This window comes from Arvicola amphibius, chromosome 4, assembly GCF_903992535.2.
Source record: "Arvicola amphibius chromosome 4, mArvAmp1.2, whole genome shotgun sequence".
NCBI classification, from domain to species: Eukaryota; Metazoa; Chordata; class Mammalia; order Rodentia; family Cricetidae; genus Arvicola; species Arvicola amphibius.
The window spans coordinates 87271690-87294727 of NC_052050.1; the positions used below are offsets into that span (position 1 = coordinate 87271690).

Here is a 23038-nt window from a genome sequence, read left to right on the forward strand (position 1 = left end):
AGAGCCTCTGCAGCTGCCTGCAAGGATCCTGGGGCACCCCATTCCCACTGTTCATGCAAAACTCTACTGTCTCTGGGAACTACTTCACTCTCAGTCCAAGAATCCAGAAGGGCTGACCCCTCCCTGGTTTAGCTGCACATCCAGGCCCAAGTAGTCAGAGGCAAGCTTTGTCACAGCTACAGGTTCAGGGTTGGGCATATGACCCAAGACAGGCAAACTGTCCCTGAATGCTTTCTTGTCTGTTTTGGGATTTTTCATTATCATTATTATTATCATCATCATCATCATCATCATCATCATCATTATTATTATTATTATTTGCATTTTCTTAAGATTACCAGCAAAGCAGCTTTCTCTTTCTCTGGGGTAGCTACACTGGCAGAGTGGAAGGGTGGGGAATTGTGGGTATTGCCCCCACCTTCCTGGCTCCTGTGCTAAGGATCAGACCTAAGGTTAATGCATGCTAGACAAGGGCTCTACACTGAATTACATCCCTAGTCCTGCATTTTAACCAGTCTAAGGTGGGTTTCGGTTTTTGGCATGTGTATGTGTGTATGGTGTGTCTGCATGTGTTTGCATGTGTATGTTTGTTTGTACATGCACACAAAAGCCTGAGGTTGATGTTGGCTGTCTTTCTACATCACTCAGAGCTCATGGCTTTGGCTAATCTAGCCAGTTTGGCCCATGGGACTGCCTGGCTCCAACTCCCATAGGTTGGGATTACGGGCTTTTCCATGAGTGGTGTGAACCAAACTCTGATCGCCAGGCTTACAGAGTGCTTACACTGAGCCATCTCTCCAGCCTGAATTTATTATTCATTATTGATGCTGGGGATTGAATCCGAGGCCTCCACATTCTAGGCAAGCATCCTACCATCGAGCTATCCTCATGCAGGAGAGTCCACCTTGTCACTTCTGCAGTCCACCAGAGGGTAAAGACAAGGCAGAAGCGGGGCCCACAGAGGGAGGAGTCAGAGTTCGGAGGGTTACAACACCAGAGCCAGCTCCCCATGGTGCTACTCTTAGGTTGTCATTTTCTACCAAAAGGGAAATGAGTCTCCCATCCAGGGATGTTCCCACAGAGAGCAGGCATTATAGAAGGGTTTCGGCACCAACCACACGTGTAACGAGGGCCATCTCCACTGCCACCCTGACCAGAGAGGGACATTCAGAAGATGCCCAAGAGACCTGAGATCTGGGGACCAACGTGGCAAGTATGACCAAGACCACAGGGAAACTGAAACCATGGACTGTCCTGCCAAAAGAATCCTCTATACACGTATTAAAGAATTAAGAATGCCCTGTACATGTATTAAATTAGCAAAAACAGGCAATAATGACCAGATGCCGGCGACTGGGTAGTATAGCACTCCTCATTACATATAAACAGCTTCGGTCTTTCAAAGGCAAGAACTGGCCACAGCTGCTCTGTTTTGTTTTGTTGTGTTTGAGACAGGTTTAAAATACCCTTTAAGCCTATTATCCCTCATTTCTGGGAATTTAGCGCCAAGAAATAATTCAAGAAAGACAACAAAAGAGCCATACAGGATCACACTCGTAGCCCATAACAACGGAAATGAGGTAGGAGCGGCCTAAATGCTTAATGGTGAGAAAACTATTAAATTGCTTTAATGGGACATTAGCAACCCTTTAGCACAGTAAGTGAACAATCCAGCAATGAGGAAAACCAGCTAAGCCATCAGAGTAACACAACAGGGGAATGAAATTGCCCTTGGGAAGCGTGCATGCCTACAGACAGAGAGGAGCTGAGTACAGACTGGAGAACAAGTGGTTTCCCTCCGATACCAGTTGGCAGTCACACACAGGAGTCCCGCTGAGGGTCAGAGCGTAGAAAGGCAGCTCCTGCACAGGTGAGCACTTGCCCGGACCTGGCTGTGCCTGGTCTTATAGGCTGGCAGAGGCAGCCAGCCAGAGCTGCGCTGTCCAGATGGCTGTGCTCACTACCTAGGGAGGTCTAAATGATAGGAATAAAGCGAAGTGAAACTTGAGTTCCTCGGTGGCACTTGCCATGTGCCGAGTGATTCCTGACCGAGAAGAGGTGGCTGCCGTACTGAACACAGCAGACGAGCAGAGCTGCTTCACATCTGCAGAAAGTTCTGGTAGATACTACACGCAGGCTTGACCTCCCATCCCTTTGAGGTAGAAAATGTCCTCTCGGAGGTGAGAGAATCTCTTCAACATCCCAGAAAAGGCTTCTTTTCCAGAAAGAGAAAAGGAGATAGAGTTGGTCCAGACATTCCCATCCCTAGACACACAGCCATTGCTGAGATCTTCTAGCAACCTGGCTAAGCCTCAGGGTGTAAGGAAAGGATGGATTCCAGCTGACCTGTCCAGGAAAGTCTATGTGTGGGTAATGGCTCAAATCTGGAGCAGGCAAGGTTGAAGGTTTCAACTTTCCTGTCTCTGGATGCTCAATGGTTGTGTTGGGCATGCATCAAAGGAGGTTCAGGCCACTGGAACCTCCGTGTCTTGGTCTGTGTCATACACAGGGTATAGGAAACGGTACTGAGTGCTGCCAATCACAGGAGGGCTTTTGTTCAGAGAGTGGGGAGAGGGGTCTGAACCAGGGTTCAGGGATCCTAGAGGCTAGTGTACAGCAGAGGGGGGCCAGGAGAGAGACTGCAAGCCCAGCAGCTGGGAGTAGGCAGGGGAAAACACCCAAGGGCTCTGCCATCTGGGAGTGGCAGCCTTATGGCCTCAGGATAAGTCCCACAGTAGGTCTTCAGAGGCAGGACACTGAGCATTGGCCTTGGCCCAACACAGGCTCAAGAGAGACAGATGTAAATTGCCTCCTTCTGTGGGAGAGAAAAGGAATGACCAGAGAGAGCAAGAGACCTTTCCCAGGTCACAGAGCTAGAAAGTGGCTGTCGGGACTTGAACTCAGGTCTGGCTCTCTGCCCAGGTCTTTACCTTAATAGGCAACCACCTCCAGGGTCTCTATCCCAATGGCACTGGACCCCAGTCCCCTTCATCTCCTGCCTCACTGCCCACAAGCACAAACACTAAGGGTGAAGCCTCAGGGGCTCCCTGAAGCCAACAGAAACAGCCTGAGCTCCCTGGCCAGCACTTCAGCCCCCAGCCCTTGTTAGTGCTGCTAGTACAGGCTGCTGGTGCCATGGACACGTGCAACCAAGACCTGAGCTTGCTGTGAGCTCTGAAAGGCCAAGCCCACGTCTGATTCCCCACAGAGCCTGGCACAGAACATCCAGGAATGGGGCGGGGAGAACAGGGAGGGAGCCTTGAAGACAGACGTGAGGGAAGATGGATGGATGGGTGGGTGGATGAGTGGGTGGGAGGGTGGATGCGAATGAGTGGTGTGGTGGTTTGGATGAGAATGGCCCTTACAGGCTCACACATTTGAATGCCTGGTCCCCAGTAAGTGGAACTATTCGGGAAGGATTAGGAGGTGTGGCCTTGTTGGAGGAGGTGTGTCACTGGGGGTGGGCTTCAAGGTTTCAAAAGTCCATGCCATTCCCAGTTATCTCCCTCTAGCTCTGCCTCATGCTTGTGGATCAGATGCAGGCTCTTAGCTATTGCTTCAGCAGTATGCCGCCTGCCTGTGGCCATGTTTCTGCTGTGATGGTCACTGACTCTAAGCCCCTGCAATCGTAAGTCCCTGACAAATCTCTTCTTTTGTAAGTGGCCTTGGTCAATGTGTCTCTTCATAGAAATAGAAAAATAGCCAAGACAGGTGGGTAGGAGGGTGGCTAAGCAGACAGGTGGGCAGGAGGGTGGCTAAGCAGACAGGTGAGTATGAGAGTGGCTAAGCAGACAGGTGGGTATGAGAATGGCTAAGCAGACAGGTGGGCAGGAGGGTGGCTAAACAGACAGGTGGGTAGGAGGGTGGCTAAGCAGACAGACGGACAGGAGGGTGGCTAAGCAGACAGACAGGCAGGAGGGTGGCTAAGCAGACAGGTAGGTGAGTAGATGGGAAGGAGGAAGAGTGTGTCTTCATTTCCTACAGAAAAATGAGACGGTCCATTTAAGATCAGAAACTGACAAGAGTCCATGTCTTCCTGGCTCTCCATTCGTCCTGTTCTAGTTTTGGAAGATGGCACCCATTTGCCTGAGAGGAGCCAAAGCCCCTGCTGTGCCAGGACATACACAGTTAACCAGTCCTGCCAAGCAGAGAACCACTTCCCGATCAGTAAGTGCCCTGCCAAGCTTTAACTCGCTGACAAACGAGGCGGCCAAGTTTCAAAAGTGACACTTGAGGACAGCAAAGATTCCGCGGCACAAAAGCAGAGGGGTGACAGGCCCACAGACGCACATTTAACACTGCCTCAGAAGAGAGCCTGGTGGGCCATCCCGGCACAGCCAGGAAATGCTAAGCCTCCGAGCCTTTTTGGCTTGGGACCAAACCCAAACAAGATCGGCCTCAAAGATACCAAGCCGTGGCCTTGGACGAGGAGCAAGGCAACCAGTCCAACTTGGCCACACATGTGGGAACCTTTGGATCCCAGCTTTTCAAACATGGCAAGGAGTCCAGCCCCAAGATATCATTGGTAATGGAGGGTAAGGTGGCACGGGCTCTGCCGCTCCCATCTTTGCCAGGCTGCCTCCTGCCTGAAGGAAGAACGTACTTTATAATAACATCTCATCTGATCCCTATAACTCAGCGATTCTTCGACTCACCCTTCCCATCCCAGACCTCAGAGCTACAGTCAGTCCATCGCTGTTTTTTTTACCAACAGTTCTTTCCATGTGAGTTTCTATTATTCTAAAAATAACATGTACATGAAAAAAAACCTCAAAAATAGAATGGCACAAAAAGGAAAATCAAAATTACAGCATCTCAGAGACGCTGCTCACTGCATCTTGTGTGATCGCTTCTACGCGGCCCTCCACGGCACCGCGTTCCAGGCTGACAGAGCCAGCTGTGTGACTGCAGCCACTGGAGTGGGCCCTGTGTGCCTCACTTGCTACCCCTCTGCAGTGAGGGCAGAAAGAGCTCCTGCCTGAGAGTATCCACTGAGCTACCCTGAGGACAGAGCTTAGGACAGGCCCAGCCCAGTTAATAAAAGAGGATTCAAGGGCACACTCTAACTCCTCTGCATTTTAATTAGCGCACAATTATTTTATGTATCACAGGGTTTAGTGAAACCTCTCAGTACATGTACAGTATGTGACAACCCTGCAGTGTGTGTGTCAGTCCCGGCCACTGACCACTGCGGTGTACTGGCAACATTGAAAAGTCCTCTACGGAGCCAGGTATTGCAGCCCAGGCCTTTAAACCCAGCACCCAGGCGGCAGGCGCAGGTGAATCTGAGTTCAAAGCCAGCCGGATCTACAAAGAGAGTTCCAGGCCAGCCAAGTATTATAAAGTTAGACTCCACCAAAACAAATAAACGAAAACACTCACCAGGTGTGGCGGTACAAGCCTTTAATCCCAGTCTTTAATCTGGGAGGCAGAGGCAGGTGGATCTCTCTGAAGTCAAGGTCAACCTGGTTTTAAAGAGAGTTGCAGGACAGCCAGGGCTACGTAGAGAAACCCTGTCTTGAAAAACCAATTAATTAAATTATTATTAATTAATTAAAATCGCTCTATGGCTACTTTAAATTGTACAGCAAGCACGGTGCTGCTTGTACTCCCAGCACTGGGCAAGGCAGGTAGCAAGACTGTGGTGAGTTCTGAGGCTAGCCTAGGCTACAGAGTGACACTGCTGGGTTTTGATATTCTAAAATGAATACACATTCAAGAAAAAGAATCTTAAAAAACTAGAATGGCACTGCACACACACACACACACACACACACACACACACACACGAACATCGTTTTCCACCTCCACCACAGCTGTACAACATTACATGCTGGTTCTTCTATCTGGCCTCTCTATACCCATTCGCCAACTCTGCCTGGGGGAGAGTTCCCAGGATCCCGGGTACAGGTAACTAGCATCCTTCGCTCTCATTCAATGAGAGCAAGTCCTCCAGTGTTCACATGTCACATCACCTATGATCTCGGAGCACAAAGTACTCCCAGTGTCATCCCAACAGCGGCTAGCTACTCTACGGGACAGTGGCCAGATTCTGTGGACTAGGTCAATGCGGGCACCCAGGGCTCTAAGTACCTCACTAACAGTAACTCTCAGCCATGGTTTCCTGTTGCCTTGTAAGGTCAGTGGGGCCCTGGAGGAGAAATCCTTCAGAAAGAGACCAAGACTCAGAGCAAAGGCAAGGAGGGTGACATGCCCAGGACAAACAGTGTAGCATGCTGGTGCAGAGCGGCCACCATGCCAGAAGCACACACCAGCCTGAACAGCAAGCAGCACCCACTAAAAAGGCCTAGAGAGGGTTTGGGATCCCAGAAAAGGCAATCTAGAGCTGTCCAGAAAATAAAACAGAAACAAGCAAGACCCAACACTGGTTCCTCTTCCAGGATAGTTGAGGTGCCTCTCTGATACTCAGGGTGTCCTCCGTCACCCTAGATTGTCCCAGCATGGGGCAGCCACAGATCTAGAGCCCTGGAAAGCCTACAGAAGTCTTGCATCCCTAAGGCTCTGGTGGCCTTCTGGTTTAGGCTGTTCGTTGCACTGGGGACAGAAACTTAGGACTCATGCACACCCCGGCTCCAGGGTGGCCTTCTTTATCTCCATTAAATGGTGTTTATCTCCACACCACAGAGAGCAGTAAACACACGCTGACCCCAGGAACCTTCTAGTCAGAGCAGCTTTAGCACAAGTGAGGACAATCCATGAGGGACTTTCAGGGAATGTCCCTGTCACTCCCCAGGAATCCACAATCTTCTGAAGTCTAGGCCCAGACTCAGGCGAAATCCTTCAGAAAGAGACCAAGACGCAGAGCAAAGGTGGGAAGACTCCTGAGGACAAACAGGGTGGCATGTCGGTGCAGAAGGGCCACCACATCAGAACACACCAACCTGGACAGAAGTACCCACGTTAAAGGGCCAAGCATGGGCAACAAGAGTTGCCAACCTGGCTTTCTCAATGCTGGCAGCAGCTGCCAGGCTGGCCCCGTTGCGCCACAAGAGGCAAGTCCTGCTCTAATTTAGAGTTCACAGCTCAAAGAACTGCGGCTGAAGGGCTGTGAAAATGGCTCAGCGGTTCAGAACATGTACTGCTCTTGCAGGGTTACAAGTTCAGTTCCCAGGCTCCAGGGGACTCAGTGTCCTCTTCTGGCCTCCTCCAGCGCATGCACTCACAGGCGCACACGCGTGCGTGCACGCACACAAACGTACACACTTAAAATGTAATAAAAATATAGGGGCTAGAGAGATTGTTCAGGGATTAAGAGCATTTGTTGCTCTTGCAGAGAACCCAGGTTCAGATCCCAGCACCCACTTAGTGCTTTCACTCATAATCCCAGTTCCAGGGGGGTCTAACAGGCATGCAGGTGGTACATATACAGACAAGCAGGCAAAACATTCATACACATAAAGTAAATAAATAAGACTAAAAAATGTCTTGAATAATAATTGAAGTCAATCTTAAACAGAGACTGGGTGAGGTGGCTTATACAAGGTCACAAACACAGCAAGGGGAAAAAAAAGCAAAGGAAAGGCAAGAGCTGAACCCTGAATCCAGGCTGTGTGGCATCTGCTCTATCATTCACTGTAGTTGCTACCTGAGCATCACTCGTGTGTGTGTGTGTGTGTGTGTGTGTGTGTGTGTGTGTGTGTGTGTTAGAAAGCCTCTCTACAAACGGCTCTGAGATACACTAGCGACATCAGCCACCATGGCCAGTCCGCCGATCTTCAGGCAGAGATGTCATTCCTTGATTCCAACTGCATCCTGTCCAATTAACTACCCTCTCTCCAGCCGACCTGCTCCGCCCAGGGGCTTTACACCTACTAGGGAGGGCGAAAGGACATAGGAAACGTCCAAGGGAGCCTGGTGTGGCTCTGAATTCTGAAGGGGAGAGCCCTGACTGAGGTGAGAAGGGAACACAGTGCTGGCCACTCTGAGGAACAGTGAGTTGAAACCCAGGATGGGAGGAGCTGGCGGAGCACCCATGCCTGCTGCAGTAACAGGGGAACCCCCTGCAAGGGTCCCGCGTGCTTCAGTAAACTTCCTGGAGGCCGGAAGTCCCCCATCTCCTCCACCTTCATCTCCTCTGTCTCTGTCCGCCCCCCCCCCCCACAGAGTCAACCCTGTAGTCACCAGCTCAAAGTCCCACCTCTCCACCTCCCCCTTATTCTGGCCATGATAAGGAGCTGTTGGCTTAAACAAAAGAACCACAGAGCTATGGAGGAAGAGAAAAGAAAAAGCGCAACAAGGGGAAGCAGAAGCGAAAAGGGAAGGGAGAGGGCAGAAGTGGGAGGAGCCTGTGGAGGGAGGGCAGGAGGCCCCTTGGGGTGTATCATCTCCCCATGACAGATCCTGCCTCCCAGCCACCCCACCCACCCACCAGGGCCCAGGAGGGTGACAGAACCTTCCTCATCTTCTGCCCTCAGAGGCCCCAGCCACTTCCTCTACCATCCTGCCCAACACCACTTCCTCTGCAGTGGAGGCCACCAGCAACATCCACTTGAAGCAGGCTCCAAAACAAGGTCATGTTTCTAGACACTGAACCCATGAGGCCATGAGGAGGCATCACAGGGAAGCCACCTTCTCTAAGACGACCTTTGGTTTTCCTTCTGGTCTCTGTAGGAGAAAGGGACAGGCCCCTGGCCAGAAAGACCCAGGATTAAGTACCAGTCCTGCTACAGAAAGGCTGTGTGACACTAAAGAAGTCACTGGACATCTCTGGGCCTCTGCCCCAGCGTGCATAGAATGAGGGGATTAGCCCCTGCTTTTCTGAGGGAGAAGAGAAGAAAAAATGGAGGAGAGTAACAACTAAGTAACAGCCAGCCCTCCCAAGGAGGCCTGCAGGGCTTGATGCCCACATGAGGTCAGGAAACTACTCTAGAGATGGCACTGGCTTGAGCTCTAATAGTGTCCCAGACACTGAAAACTGAACACACAGGCTATCATAGTTCATCCTGCAAGGACCCTGTCTAGTTACATCGTTCCTGCTGCCTTTGCAGTGTGTACAAAGCAGAGAGAGGAGAGCCATCTTCTCAGCCTCACACCACCCAGGACGAGCAGAGCCCGCTACTCACCCAAGCTCCCGCACCATCTTCAATCCCTGACAAAAGTCCTGGCCACACCCCAAATCCCCATCTCATCCTCTCTGCTCTCCTTTCTCCGCCCCTGATTTTGGGTCCCACCACACCTCCAGTGGGAATTCCCCCACCCCATCTGGCTGCTCCGGCCTCCATACAGGGGCCAGTCTGATCCAGCCTTCATTCTTCCTGGGCAACCACAGTTGAGACACAGGCCCTGGCTGCATCCTCAAGCAAGTTATTGTCCTTCTCTGGACATGGCCTTGTCCGCTTTCTCCCGCCCACAGAGGTCCTTTCTGACATGATGGAGGCTGATTCAAAGACTGGTGAGAAAAAGGACATTATTTAAGATTAAAACTGCCATACGAACTTCCTCAGTTTGTCAGTCAAGGCCCTCTTGACTCAGTTCCGACAAGGATCTGAAAGTCTACATCCCCCTCAAAAATCTGTATGTGGAAATCCTAACCCCAAGATGACAGCCTCAGAAGATGGGGCCTTTGACGTGGCGATTGGGTTATAAAGACGGACGTTTGTGAATAGGATGAGTCTGGATAGGAGAAACAGACCCAAGGGCTTTGGGCAGATCCTTACCAAACACCAAGTCTATGAGAGTCTTGGCCTTCCCAACACTGCGATCGTCTGCATTGTATACAGCTACCGTATACAGCTATCCAGACCAACAGACTAGCAGATAGAACCTTGCCCTGACAGCACCCTGGTATGCCCAGCTCAAACTGGGCAGAGAAGAGGAGACATGAGCAGGGTGGACCAGAGATGAAGGGACACAGGGCCAGGCCAGCTCTGTGATGCTCAACACAGAAAGTACTGTGCAGTGGGCCTGCACAGACGTGTACTTGTGCACAGGGACTTCAGAAGAAAACAAAATGTCTCTCTGACGACATTTGTCAGATGCTAAAATGACACTGTACTACAAAGTAACTCTTTCTAGCAGCCCTGAGCAGCTCCTGGGGTCGTCTGTAGGACATTTCCAGGCATAACAGCCAGGTTCCCCTGCTCCTACAGATGTTCCTTCAAGAACACAGACTGGAAGCTGTCAGCCAATGAGACGCCCTTCAAGAACACAGACTAGAAGCTGTCAGCCAATGAGACGCCCTTCAAGAACACAGACTAGAAGCTGTCAGCCAATGAGACGCTTCCAGAGGAGCCACACCACTGGTCTTCTGGGAGCGATTTCCTGGTTTCAAATGCCAAGGTTGAGTGGCACTGGGTTTAACCCGGGGGAAGCCACATGAACCCACTCTCGGACAACCAAGCTCAAAAGCTGGGAGTGGGCAACCTGGGTGTCTATGCCTACCCACTTACCTGCCCGGCATCCTTCCCTCTGCCTTCTCATTACCACCTGGCTGCCCTGCCCTTCGGCAGCGCCCACTCACCATGGCTCTCCGTTGGTCCCTGTACAAGCTCTTGATGGGCAGCCCCCAGCCCATAGTGACTGCCCAAAGCTGCTGTCTTCTGAGCGCCTACTCAGACCTCCTGCTGCCCTTTGGTGCCCAAACTCTCCTGACAGCTCTGAGGGTGGCTACCTTATCAGCTCTACTCACACAGGGGCTAAAGCCACTCACTCCTCTCACCACACGGTGGCTACGTGGGGCAGCCAAGATTTGAATGTTCATCTCCCCCACGTCAAGGTTCAATTTTTTTTTTCTTACCTAACACAAGGAGGTGACAGATGCAGCAAGCCCTCCACATCTGTGGCTTCCACACCCAACCTAGGGTTAAAAACTTTGTTGGGGAGGAGGTAACTGCATCTGTACTGAACGTGTACAGATCTTTCTGGTCCTTGTCCCCAGTGATGGATGCAGTGCAGTGACTCACTCAGCAACTTCAGTGCTGCAGGCTTAAAAGTTATCCCAAGATGATGGGGGGGCAGATGGGAGGCTGTGTCGATACTGTTCCCACTTCATAGGACAAAATAGAGCACGCTCGGGTGCAGGTGTCCAAGGGGAGTTCTGGGACCAATTCTCCAGGACGGTGGAGGCGACTTTACTGACAGCTGAACTACATACAGCTACGACCCTCTGATTAGTTGGAGGGCTCTGCCTCCTTTCTCATACCCCAGAGCAGGGGACCAGTGTTGAGGATAATCTTGGCGGCCACAACTTAGGTGGGGGTTCACTGGCATCTGGAGGAGAGGGGACACAAGCTGGGGGTGCTGAGCCCAAGATTGTGAACTGAGGTTCTCAGGAGAGGGGGGGGGGTGGGGGAAGGGGGGACAGAAGAAATAGGAGGGAGGGAAGGGCAGGTTATGCCTGCGTTAACCATTTTACAGGGCCAAACGACTAAGCTTGAAGATTAGGGAGAATTAAAATGTTGCAGACAAAAGAGGAATTATCATGGGCTACTTTGTGTTCCTTTGAGAAACTATCCACTGCCCATCCCTGTTCAGACCTAACATCCCTGCCACTACCAAAGCCAAGAGCGTCCTCAGAAAGCACCTGAAGGCCACAGCAGAGTGTTTTGTCGTGGCTCTCCTACTCTCGGCCCCACCTACACATCGATTATGACTGACTTTGTTCTGCAACTAATAAAAATCTCACGTGACCCACTTCCACAGTGGAACACAGTACATGGGAAACCTGGGTCTGCGTTCTGGGACCAGCACTCGTATTTGGTCCTAGGACTGACTCATCTCTGAAGTGAGAACAGGGTTTTTGTGTTGACATAGTGAACAGTGCCCGGGCCCAGGGACCACAGCTAAGCTGCAGGCGCCACAGCCTTTCTGCCTTGTTCCTAGTAAAGTGGCAGGGTCAAGACCTTTGCAGAAGCAGCACCCAGAGTGTCAACAATCTTACACAATCCTGGCACTGTCCCGAGGGCACCAGGAGGAAAGCTATTCCTCACTGTGGACACCTCCTCTGCACTGTGGGCGCCTCCTCACAGACAGCTGAGGCTCAGCGGAAGTCACTGGCTTGGGAAACAAATGGGGCCACTATGGGACATAGATTCTACTGCCCTCCACAGCTGCTGCCCTAAGGTGCACGCAGAGGCTGGCCCTGGGGGTTTCTTCCTCACCTAGGTAACCTCAAGGGACAGGGACTGTGTGAGGTTAGTGTTCCTTTCATCTAGCCATACTCACACCTACCATGGCCTATTCTGAGGTGACTGGAAGATGCCCTGTGTGACAAGAGATGACCAAGGCCAGCAGCAATGCAGAGGGATTAGCAGTAGCAGCCCCTTGCCTGGTGCCCTTGAGGGACAGAGTACTCTGACAAGTAAGGAATGGCTTCACAATAGCTTGGATTAGACTTTAAAAATACTAGGCTGAGAGGAAACAAGGTTACAGCCTAGGGGCAGGATCTCTTTCCGGAGTAGGAGTAGAAGAGGGCAGTAGGGGAGGAGGAGGAAGAGGAGGAGGATACAGGAGGCCCTGCTACAGCCCCAGGGGAGTCAGGCGGAAACCCAGGCTTTCCAACTCTGAGGAGCAGCAAGGGGAAAGAAGGGAAGGCCTGGCCTGGAGGGGTGGAGGCCTCCAGCACTGCCTGCCTGGCTTTGCCTAGCCCGGCAAAAACAGCTCCCAAAGCCAGCAGAGCTGAGGGCACCTGAGGTCTGGGCACAGCTGCCAAAGGCCCCTCACTCTCTGGGGAGCCGCAAAGACTCTGGGGTTGGCTGTTAGCAAGAGAAGGCAGCAAAGGGCCTTCCACAAATTTAACTCATTGTATTTTCAAAATCACCCTCAAGCCAGGCATACCCTCTGACCCATTCATTCCTATCTGGGAATCTGGCCTAAAAACGCATTTAAAACATAGAATTCTCCAAACAAGCTGCTCACGGAGCTAGTCAGATCTGCTATAATGTTAACTTTGAAAAGTGCCATTTTGTTGCAAGGCCATTGACACGCCAGAGAGCAATTTTATCCTAATGCTAACTAAGTCAACCTGGCTCAAGTGTCAGGCAAAAAATGGCAGATAACAGTAGATCAGAGCAAACCCAAGGAGTGCAAAATGCATGAGGACACCTCCAAACACACTGTGGACCAGACAACCCCAACCCCCAGCTATCTCCAAGCTGTGCCCTCCTGCATCTCCTGCTTACTGTCATAGATTTCCTACCCACACCAGGTCAGCCTGCACAGATCTGGGCTTCTGAGGGTGTGCGTCTTACATTACAGAATATGCAAAGTGCCCACTACAAACCTGACAGGACAAGAACCGACCAATTTAATTTGTTAGTAGTTTAAAAATAAAATGAAGCCGGGCGGTGATGGTGCACGCCTTTAATCCCAGCAGTCAGGAGGAAGACAAGCAAATAGATCTCTGTGAGTTCAAGGCCAGCCTGGTCTACAGAGTGAGTTTCAGGATAGCCAGGGCTACAAGAAACCCTGCCTCAATATAAACAAACAAACAATAAATAAATAATACGAAAAAGACAGCCAGACACAATGGTCCATGTCTATATTACCAGCCACATAAGGGGCTGGGGAAGGAAGATTGCTTGAGGACAGGAAGGAATTTGGGGCCAGTCTTGGAAGCACAGTAAGACCCTCTTTCAAAAAACTAAAAAGGGACACAAAAAAAGTCCAGGCTAGGGGACCAGATCATTGTAGGATGTTTGTCTCGTGTGCACACCTGGACATAGCACTGAAGGCTATAAACACAGTGAACTATGGGACTTAGGGTGACTTTACCTTTTTTTAGTTCTTCTACTCCCCCTCCCACCATCTTGATTTTAAAAATTAACCTGTTTGTTTGTCTGGTTGGTTGGTTGGTTTGGTTTTTCCAGACAGGGTTTCTCCGCGTAGCCCTGGCTGTGCTGGAACTCTCTCTGTAGAGCAGGCTGGACTCAAACTCAGAGATTCGCCTGCCTCTGCTGGGACTAAAGGTATGCATCACCATGCCTGAGTAGAAGTTTAAAGACAAACGCTCAAAGCCAGAGCAATCTCCAGAAAGCAAAGAAGTGACCTCAACCACAACGCTGTCCCTTTGGGTCCTATACTCAGCGGCCCTCGAAGAACGGGGCACAGGATTAGCCGGCAGCACTCAGCATCAGTCTCTGCTGAGGGCAGTGCTTTCCACTGCAGAGACTAAACACTTCCTCTCCTCCCTACCCCACCTTAGAGGAGATGGTTGCCCATGATAAGAACTCTGAAAACGTGCCACCCATACGCCTTATTTTGAATTCGAGCAATGAACTAGAAATGACTTTCTTTCAGAACCAACTTTCTGTCTCAGGAATGTGATAATGTGTCAAGAATGGCCTTGACGGTGACCTAAATCAGTCCTCCCTTTGTCTCCTGAGGCTGATCAGAAAGTTGAGGGAGAAAGGGGCTCCCCATCTTGGAGACATCGGATGCTCCCACTCTCACGAGTCCATGGGAATCCTCTCCTCACCATACTGAGGAACGGAGCCTCCCAAGACTTCGCAGGCTAGGGAAGCCCCAAGAAGGTCCCTACCATGGAGGCTATGGACAGAAGCTCTGTTCTTTAGAGGATAGGCTGGGAATGGACATCTTTCCCCTCCCATAGCCAACTGCTTTCCCAGTGCCATGCCAACCAGCAATAGCTGGTCCCAGCCATTTAACCAAGAAGGAATTTCTGTCTAATACTGCCTCAGAGACCGGGCCAAAGAACCAGGAAGTGATAGAGGTCATGGCCCTAGATTAGAAGGTATTAGTTTTTTGTTTTTGTTTTTGTTTTTTTTTTTTTAAATAAGGCCTATATCAGTGCTCTGGGAAAGGCTACGGCCAAGGAAGCGGCAGCTCCGCAGGACAGCACAGGCAGACTGGTGACAGGGCACTGTGACCAGGGCATGGCTCCCCGAGTTGAATACCAAGTAAAAAATGTTCAAGTAAGGCCTAGCATTGTGGGTTCTACTCCCTGCTACCCTCTGGAATCTAGCAATCACACACACATAAACTTCAGTTAGAATGGCATGTCATACACTAAGGTCATGCCATGTGAGACAACACAGACATGTGTCACTCAATAATGGGGACACGTTCTGACAAATGCTTCACCGGGTGACTTCACCAACGCGGGAGGTACAGCATGTGTTTACACAATCCTCACACATGCAACAGGGCATGGCTTCCTTTCCCTGGGCTCCACAGTGTGTCTATGTGGATATCATATACACATGACAATAGTATAGCTATTGCATCCAGGGTCACAGTGAACAAAACAGCACAATCAAGGGCTCCATCAGTAGGGGCTTGTCGCATAAGAAAGACCCTGTGTTCAGGTCCCCACACCCACATGAAAAGGTCAGGTGTGGGAATCCAGTCCCAAGGCTGAGGAGGCAGAGGCAGGAGGATACCTGGGGCTGCTGACCAGCCAATCTAGCTAAATTAGTGGGCTCCAGACTCAATAAAGACCCTGTCTCAAGAAATACAGTGGAGGTCGATTCAGGAAGAAACCCAGTGTCGATCTCTATCCTCCATACACAAGTACACACATGTTCATGGGCACCTGCACATATGGGGGTGCACGTGCACCCACCCACACACACACAAAAAAAAACCCTAAACACAACACAAAATGATAGTTATCAAGAGACAGGGCAAACTAGAGACAGGCGAGGTTCTGCCAGCCTTGCAGGACACTTTGAAGGACCTTTTCGAAATTGAAGTATACTTTGGAGTAACAAAGCACATCACATAGAAGGTACACACAGTGACCTGTTATTCTCATCAACTATCTGGCACGGTAAGCCCTCCTGCATGCCACATTTCTATATGCATGAGGCGCAGGTTTGCTATGTCAGTGTCACCCCAAGCATGAGAGGAATGTGTTGCATGCAAGGTATGGCACTGGGTAACTGGAGGGTTTCAGCGCTTTGAGTGTCATGCATGGGGTCGTTCAATCCATCACTAACCCTGACAAACTATCCAGGTATGATGACCAGATGCCCGTCTCAGTCTCCCTTCCCCTTGTCTTGCCATAGAGTCATCTCCCAGCTTTGGGGACCAGGGTCACGCCTCAAAGGGGTTTATATGCTGTGGAGACCCAGGGAGCAACAAAACACTGAGTGATCAGAGAGTTCCTTAGTCAGAACTGCCTGAAAATAGTGGAGTTTTACTCAGCAAGCAGAAATGACATGGGAAACTCTTAGTCTCTGGAAAGCAAAGTTTGCATTTGAGTTTAAATAAAAATGAGCCATATAAAACCAGAATAGGACCCTTGGGGACAAAGGGCAAAGTACAGACAGATGAGGTTCCACCAGCATAGCAGGACACGTTACCAGGAAACTTTAAAAAGTTCAAGTGTGGGGCTGGAGAGATGGCTCAGAGGTTAAGAGCATTACCTGCTCTTCCAAAGGTCCTGAGTTCAATTCCCAGCAACCACATGGTGGCTCATGACCATCTGTAATGGGGTCTGGTGCCCTCTTCTGGCCTGCAGGCATACACACAGACAGAATACTGCATACATAATAAATAAATTAAAAAAAAAAAAAGTTCAAGTGTGCTCCAAAGTAATGATAGAGAGCATCGCATAGTAGGTACACAAGAAAGTGACTGAAAGTCTCTAAGAGACAAAAAAAAAACATGGTGAACCCAGAGCATGCACTAAAAACCAGCTGGACATCAGAGACCGTGACTCAGGTGGGGGCTGATCCAAGTCAGCAGCCCTGACAGTGCGCAGGACACCTCTGCAGGAGCAGACAAGAGGGAGAGCTGAGAAGCTAGGGACCATTTCCTAATGCCACTAGGAAGCCACAATGTAGCAGAAGAGAGAACAGTGAGCACAGAGGTAAGGGTGGGATGGCCTGGTAACCCTCAAACAAGGACAAATCCCTCAGCCAAAGGGCAGCAAATTCATTCAGCTGGAATGCCAGATGACCTCTGCCTGACTCTCCCACCAGGGAACTTTGCTCTAGTGGGGGTTCCTCAGCTCTGACAGGAAGTGCAGTTCAGAGAGGAGGTCTCCATGGGTCTGACTGGCCTCCCAACTGCCACTGCTCCAAGCCTCTGGGACACTCGGATGTGCTGAGGCCTGAGAGTCTTGGTTTCTTTCTTTTTGTTTTGTTTTTGTTTTCTCGAGACAGGGTTTCTCTGTGTAGCCCTGGCTGTCCTGAAACTCCCTCTGTAGACCAGGCTGTCCGCAAACTCAGCGATCTGCCTGCCTCTTCTGTGATTAAAGATGTGTGCCACCACACCCAGCTGCAGAGTCTTAGCTTCTAAAGAGCCTCTAATGATGCTAATGCACCTCTCCCAGGGAGCAGACATCTGCAGTGAGGCTCTAGCCAACCAATTTCAAGTCAAAGTGAGAAAGCCTCAATTTGGGGAGCTGGAGAAGCCCTTTCTGGAGTTCAGCATCCTGAAAGGGCAATCCTAGGGTCAGTGAGCCCTCTAACTACAGAAGCTCCAAGGACAGTGACTTACAGCTTAGGTGGGCAGCTAACAGCAGCTGGACTATGGGACTCTCCCAATAAAAGTAGGGGATGCCAGCCTGCAGTGGCCAAGCCTACAGAACAAGCTACTCCAGAGACGGAGGCACGCTGACCTCAAGTTGGGAGACCAGCCTGAGAAACATAACAAGACTCCATCATGGGGGATGGGGGGGCTTTTTCCTGAAGGAAATGAAAAAGGGTGGAATCAAGATGGACTAGTTAGGTACCTTAAACAACAACCCAGGCACTCAGAACTTGCTCAAAGGACCAAACCCCAGGAGCTGTCCTCTGCACACGTGTCTAAATGGAATCATCCCTGCCCCACCCACTCCTCCGCACAGCCTCTGCCCTGTCTTCCTCCAGGGGAGAGGTAACTGCAGACAGGGAGCCTCCGGTGACTCAGGCGTCCAGAAGCCAAATCTGTGCCCTGCAGCTGCAGTCACAGGACCCTGTCCTCGCCTTCCGTTGAGCCCTCCAGCCGCAGCCTGTCCTCGCTCACTCCAAGGTCCCTCTGTCCACCCTGAGTGCCTTGTCTTTAGGCTCATCTTCAGGAGTGTCCCTAACTCCCAACCCTTCCAGGTACAGCCCTGAGCCTTAACTGTCCCATAACATCGGTATAGTCCCGCTTTAAAAGATGTATCACCATCACCGTGTTCCCGGGGGCGCCTCGGGTAGCCCCCCTGGGATGCTGAGGTCCTACAAACGTCCCTTTGTGTCCAGTGCGGGGCACACAGGAAGTGCTCAAAAGCAGCTGCGCGGGGGTCAGGGGCTCTCAGGACCCGGCAGGCGCAGCCAACGGGACCCTCACCTTGTAGACTTTGCCGAAGGCGCCATCGCCCAGCTCGCCCACAATCTCCCACACGTCGTTGGGGTCCAGGTCCCGGCGGACGTGCTCATATTCACGGGACTTTCTCTTCTCGAAGGTGGATAAGCGCAAGATGCGGCGGAAATTGGCGAAAGCCATGCTGGGTCCGGAGCGCGACCGGAGAACTTGCGGCTTCGCAGAGCCGCCCTCCCCACAGCGCAGAGCCGGCCGAGTGCGTCCACCGCTGCCGGGAGCTGCCGGAACCGCGGCCCGCCCCGCCCCGCTGCGCCCCGCCCCCTCCTGGACCCGCCCGCAGGACGCCCGGCACCCGCGCGCACGCCAGTCCCCGCCGGCTCCACCTGCTCCGCGGCGCCCCGAGACCCCTCAATTGGCTGCGGGAGCTCCCGGTTCCGCCCGCGCCGCGGGGCACTCTGGAGACTGTAGTCCGCCGGATGGCCGGCCCGCGGGCCCGCAGTGCCTCCCGGAACCCGAAACCTTCGGGGTTCGGCTGGTGTCCTGCTATCGTCGTCGTCGGTGCCAAGCTGGTGCATCAGCGAGCAGAATGTGCCAACAGCGGACTGGCTCGCCCCTTTCCCGCGCGGGACGCCTGCGCCCTTCGCCCCGGGGTTCACGCCTGTCCTTGGTGCTCCTCGCCCCAGGGTTCACGCAAGTCCCAGGGTCCCTTCACCCCGCTTCCTACGTGGGTCTCAAGAGCGGTGCTGCCTCCAAGCGCGCAGAAGTCAGAGCCCCGCGGCTGCGCGCCCCCCAATCCAGTTTTTTTCCTGCCCCCGCCAGCCACTTTGGGCCAGGACTCAGGACAAGAAACATAAGAGTCCCTTTAGGACCTATTAGGCTTCGTGGTAGGTTAGCAGATATATTCCTTATTAAGTAAAACTTTCTAGTTCTTTTACCAATTAAAAAAAAGCCCATTAGAGATAAAACCGGAGACATCTCGGGAACCGTCCTCCATCCTGGCGGCGGGACCCTCGTCGCTCTACCTTATCTGCTGGCAACCGGCAGATTGCACAGCACCTTTCCCTGGTATCAGGACGTGGGTTCTAGAGCAGTTCTGCGGGCTGAAGAGCCGCAAGGCCTGTGATGGTGACCCTCCCCCACTCCCCCGAACAAGTGAGTCTGACCCTTGGGTACCCTCACCTCGAGAAAGCCTTTAGATTGCCACTCCCTTTCCTCGGGACTCTGTTCGAAAATATCCCTGGAGCCGCGCACAAGCACCGAGTGTAGTTTCCCATTAGGAAAGTCGGCTGGAGAGTGAATCCGATGCCTCAAGGATTAGTGCAAAGGGCGCCCTGAATAAAGGCTGCCCCAATTCCGATTATTCCCGCCACTGAATGAGTGCGAGGAAATTTTATCATCAAAAGAAGGAAATGTCACGCAAAATTGCTCTCTTTAAGTCAGCCTGTGAACGAGCCAAAGGGCAGGTCTGTGTCACTGGGTTCAATGGGACCCGCTGAAGTCTGTGCAAGCTATACCGGGTAGGTAGAGGGTCAGAACGCGCTGACCAGTCCCGGGAGTTCCAGAAGAAAACAAAGTGAGAATAAAAATAGAACGGTCCTCTCAAAAAAACGTCATGACACTTGAAGGAAACCAGACCCAAAGGACTGCATGAGCTATGACCGCATTTATATGACCGCACCAGAAAAGGCAAAGCTGTGGAAAGCCGGTTAAGGAGGGTTGGCTTTCCAGACGTGGACTGGCTGGAAAGAGCCATGCAGAATCTCACAGGGGTGATGAAAATGACCGGAAACAGAACTACGGTGACAGTTCCGCAACTCAGGAAACTTGTCCCACGTCACTAGAGTGACTTTTGTTTTTGTAAGGTGTTGGGGCGGGGTATGTAAATTATATATAAAAAACGAAGCAATAAAAAGGAGGCTCAGGAGAGCCAAGTTACTTTGAAACTTATGTTAAATAGGGTTTCCTTCCCTTCTTCATCTGTCTCTGGCTAAGGGGCCGCACAGTGACCTAGTGATGAATGAAGAGAGATGGAGGGTTGTGCCCTTCCCCCACCCTACTTTCTGGAACAACTTAAAATAGAAATTATTGATTCCTGATAAGTTTGATAAATAGTGCTTCAATGTGTTTATCTCAATTAATGAGTCTGAGTTTTGCAGAGTTTTGTTTGTTCGTTTTTGAGAAAGGGTTCCTCTGTGAGACAACCCTGACTGTTCTGGAACTCACTTTGTAGACCAGGCTGACCTCATACTCAAGAGATCTGCCTGCCTCTACCTCAAAACTGCTGGGATTAAAGGTGTGTGCCACCATGCTCCACTCTACACATTTTATAAAAAATCAGATTTCCTATCTTTTTTGTTCTAGGAATTTTATTATTTATTTGTGTGTGCATTCGTGATGATGTGTGTGCATGCAAGCATGTGTATATGTGAGAGTGGGCAAGGGTATGTATACATATGTGGAGGCCAGAGGACACTTTCAAGAGTTGGTTCTCGGGGGCTGGAGAGATGGCTCAGAGGTTAAGAGCATTGCCTGCTCTTCCAAAGGTCCTGAGTTCAATTCCCAGCAACCACATGGTGGCTCACAACCATCTGTAATGGGGTCTGGTGCCCTCTTCTGCCGTGCAGGCATACACACAGACAGAATATTGTATACATAATAAATAAATAAATAAATAAATATTTAAAAAAAAAAGAGTTGGTTCTCAGGGCTGGAGAGATGTCTCTGCAGTTAAGAGCGCTGACTACTCTTCCAGAGGACCCAGGTAAGTTCCCAGCACCCACATGGCAGCTAACAGCTGTCTGTAACTCCAAGATCTGACACCCTCACACAGACATACACGCAGGTAAAGACACCAATGCAAATAAAATAAAAATAAATAAATTATTGGGAAAATAAAAATAGATTTTTAAAAGGCATTCCTTTTTTAAGTTTTATTTATTTATTATATATACAGTATTCTGCCTGCATGTAACCCTGCAGGCCAGAAGAGGGCACCAAATCTCACTACAGATGGTTGTGAGCCACCATGTAGTTGCTGGGAGTTGAACTCAGGACCTTTGGAAGAGCAGGCAAAGCTTTTAACCACTGAACCATCTCTCCATATATATATATGAGTTAGTTCTCTCCTTCCACCATGTGGGTCCTGAGGATTAACTCAGGTCCTCAGCCCCCGCCCCCAGGCCCCACTGGGCCATCTCATTGTACCTGAATTTTTTAAAATACTATCTTGTTGGGTTTAGATCTTGAAAATGTTTCCTCTCAACCTTTCATCCATATGCTAACTTTGCTCCTGGTATCTTTTGTGGGGCAAGTATGAATAATATTGATAAAATGAAATCTGCTTTTATCTTCATGTGTGGGTATTTCCCTGCCACGGAGGACTAAGCCCTGGACCTTGTACATAGGAAATATCTCTGACAGAACTATACCACCAAGTGGCCTATATTTTTTAACTTGGAAAAAAATCAACTTAAGGGACTGGAGAGATGGCTCAGAGGTTAATAACGCTGACTGCTCTTCCAGAAGACCCAGGTTCAATTCCCAGCACCCACACAGCAATGAAGGCATCTGGTACTCCTGTTCCATGTGATGACACCCTCTTCTGGCCTTTCTAGGCACACATGCAGGCAAAGCACTCAAAACATCAATTTAGGCCAGACATGGTGGTGCTGTCCCTTAATCCCAGCATTTAGGAGGATCTCTGTGAGTCTGAGGCTATCCTGGTCTACAGATCAAGTGCCAGGACAGGCTCCAAAGCTAAACAGCGAAACCCTATCTTAAAAAGCCAAAAACCAAACCAAACCAAAATAACAACAAAGCCGGGTGGAGGTGTCGCATGCCTTTAATCCCAGCACATGGGAGGCAGAGGCAGGCAGATATCCGTGAGTTCGAGGTCAGCCTGATCTACAGACTGAGTTCCAGGACAGCCAGAGCTGTTACACAAAGAAACCTTGTCTTCAAGAGAAACAACAAACAAAAGAAGAACAAGAATAAAGTTTATTGAGATTTAATCTACATTAAATATAAAGGCAACTGTAAGGCTGTCACAGTCCGGGCAAAGAACATCTCCATTGCCTCTTTAGGCAATTCTCATCCCACGCCTTTCAAACTTTTATTCCAGTGGTGGAGATTAAACCCAGGCCCTCGTGCGTGCCAGGCAAGTGCCTCATACACTGACCACACACTGACCTGGGTTTAGATTCTTTGAACTCAGCATGTTTCCGAGATTCATCGTGTTGGTTGTATTCATGGCTCATTCATCTTCATTGTCGGGTAGTATTGCACTGTATGGATAGACCATCGTCATAAATACATTCAATTATGAGGGACAGTGGGTGTTGGGTTCTACCCATCTGGTTACTATTAATAAAGCTGACACAAACATGTGGTGTTAGAGTCTGCATGGAAATGATGGCGCTCAGGATATATGACCTCAAAATATGTCGCTTTGTTGAACTTCGCTCAGCGGGTCCCTCCCCCATCTTTGAAGGGAAGGATAAAAGCTTTAATAGGATGTTTAAAGGGATAAAAGCTGAGAATCTACTCAACCGATCCCTTAAAACCATCTGGTAATCCTCTCTGTCCTCCAGCCACACTCCCTACAAATGAGTTTCTGTTCTTCACTAAGTCTTTTGTTTGTTTGTTTTTTGTTGTTTTTCGAGACAGGGTTTCTCTGCAGCTTTAGAGCCTGTCCTGGAGCTAGCTCTTGTAGACCAGGCTGGTCTCGAACTCACAGAGATCCGCCTGCCTCTGCCTCCCGAGTGCTGGGATTAAAGGCGTGCGACACCTCCGCCCGGCTTCTTCACTAAGTCTTAACATCACACAA

At 50.6% G+C, this 23038-nt stretch overlaps 1 protein-coding gene across 1 annotated transcript in view; it reads right to left on the reverse strand.

Moving 5' to 3' along the window:
* The window catches only part of Stk10 (serine/threonine kinase 10), a 99751-nt gene extending 81250 nt beyond the window's left edge, over window positions 1-18501 (reverse strand). The window contains 1 exon segment of the mRNA XM_038326235.2: window positions 18241-18501. Coding sequence (XP_038182163.1) covers window positions 18241-18396 — 156 coding nt within the window. The 5' untranslated portion in view covers window positions 18397-18501.
* Between the last annotated feature and the right edge of the window lie 4537 nt (window positions 18502-23038).